The sequence below is a fragment of the Miscanthus floridulus genome, chromosome 3 (genome assembly GCF_019320115.1).
Source record: "Miscanthus floridulus cultivar M001 chromosome 3, ASM1932011v1, whole genome shotgun sequence".
NCBI classification, from domain to species: Eukaryota; Viridiplantae; Streptophyta; class Magnoliopsida; order Poales; family Poaceae; genus Miscanthus; species Miscanthus floridulus.
This window is the reverse complement of record NC_089582.1, coordinates 7819295-7820824: the sequence shown is the minus strand read 5'-3', so window position 1 is coordinate 7820824 and position 1530 is coordinate 7819295. Positions and strand designations below refer to the sequence as shown.

General features: G+C 53.7%; 1 protein-coding gene across 1 annotated transcript; it reads right to left on the bottom strand.

Annotated features, from left to right (window-relative positions):
* Nucleotides 1-487: 487 nt before the first annotated feature.
* Nucleotides 488-988, bottom strand: LOC136543083 (uncharacterized). Its single transcript, XM_066535639.1, has one exon. The coding sequence runs from the start codon at nucleotides 986-988 to the stop codon at nucleotides 488-490; it is 501 nt and encodes a 166-aa protein (XP_066391736.1).
* Nucleotides 989-1530: the final 542 nt, after the last annotated feature.

Below are 1530 nucleotides of genomic sequence, written 5' to 3'. Positions count from 1 at the left end.
GCTTCATTGAGCCACCTTGAGATATGGCTAAATGGTTTCACACCCTGAGGTCGAGTCAACTACCTAATCTATGCGTGGCAAAGGAAATGAATCCTTCGAACACGCCTTATTGAGGCTCATGTAGTCAACATAGGATTGGACAACCACTATGGGTGGTATACTTCCTTGATGAAACCGGTCGCTAAGAGCTTAGCAATTTCCTCGCCGATGAGCCTACGCTTCTCCTTGTTGAAGCAGCACAGGCGTTGTTTGACTGGCCTGGAACCTAGCCTAATCTTTAGGCATGCTCGGTGACTTCCCTTAGAATTCCTGGCATATCTGAGGGTTTCCACGCAAAGATTTCTCGATTGGCGTGGAGGAAGTCGACGAGCGTGCCTTCCTACTTGGAGCAGACGGTGGTGCCGATGCGCACCGTCTTGTTGGTGGAGTTATCAGGGTCAACGAGGACCTCCTTGACGTTCTCCATAGGCTCAAAGGATCCGGCCGCTCACTTCACGTTGGGCGCTCCTTCAGCGATGTCCTTCCTAATGGTTGTGAGCTCCTTAGAAGTGAGGGTCACCGAAGCGAGCTCATAGATCTCAACCTCGCACTCGTGGGCCCTCTGGAAAGAAGTGCCAACAATGATGACCCTGCGTAGGCCCGACATCTTGAGCTTGAGGTAGGTGTAGTTGGGGATGGCCATGAACTTCGTGTAACACGGTCGCCCTAAAATGGCGTGATAGACCAGGGGGAACCCAACTACCTCGAAGGTGAGGGTCTCTGTCCTATAGTTGGATGGATTCCCGAAGGTGACAGGCAGGTCGATCTGCCCGATCGGTATGGCCTGCTTTCCCAGCATGATGCCATGGAAAGGCACCTTGGTTGGCCAGATGCATGATCGGTCGATGCCCATGGCATCAAGTGTCTCTACATACATGATGTTGAGGCCACTGCCCCTGTCCATTAGTACCTTGGTGAGCCACTTCATGCTGACGATAGGGTCAACCATGAGCGGCTACCTACCTGGGTGTGTGATGCTATACGAGTGATCGGATCGGTCGAAGGTTATGGGAGACCCAGACCATTTAAGGAAAGCGGGCGTGGCGGGCTCGGCTTCGTAGACCTCTCGACGCGCAAGCTTCTGTCGGTGCTTGGAGTCATATGACTCTGACCCACCAAAGATCATGAGGCAGCCATCCGACAATGGGAAGCCACCGACCTTCTCTCCGGTGTCGTCGGCTTCTGTCTCGGGCTTCCTCTTCTACTCCCATTTCTAGAGCCGTCAGTGAAGAAACGCTTCATGAGGGAGCAGTCCTTGTACATGTGTTTGACGTGGAAGGCATGGTTCGGGCATGGCCCCTTGAGCAACCTGTCGAAGTGAATAGGGGTGCCCTCGACCGACGTTCGACCGGCTTTTTGCTCGGTGGCGACCACGAGCGACCCCGTGTTGTTTCTGGTTCTTCTTCTTATTCGAACAGTTGGAGGGGCCCTCGTCGGTGTCCTTGTCCCGCTTCACCTTACCTCTAGAGCGATCTAAAATTGCTCCAACCG

What these genes read in the sequence shown, in the direction of transcription:
- LOC136543083 (XM_066535639.1), bottom strand. Translation starts at nt 988, where the DNA reads ATGGTTGACCCTATCGTCAGCATGAAGTGGCTCACCAAGGTACTAATG.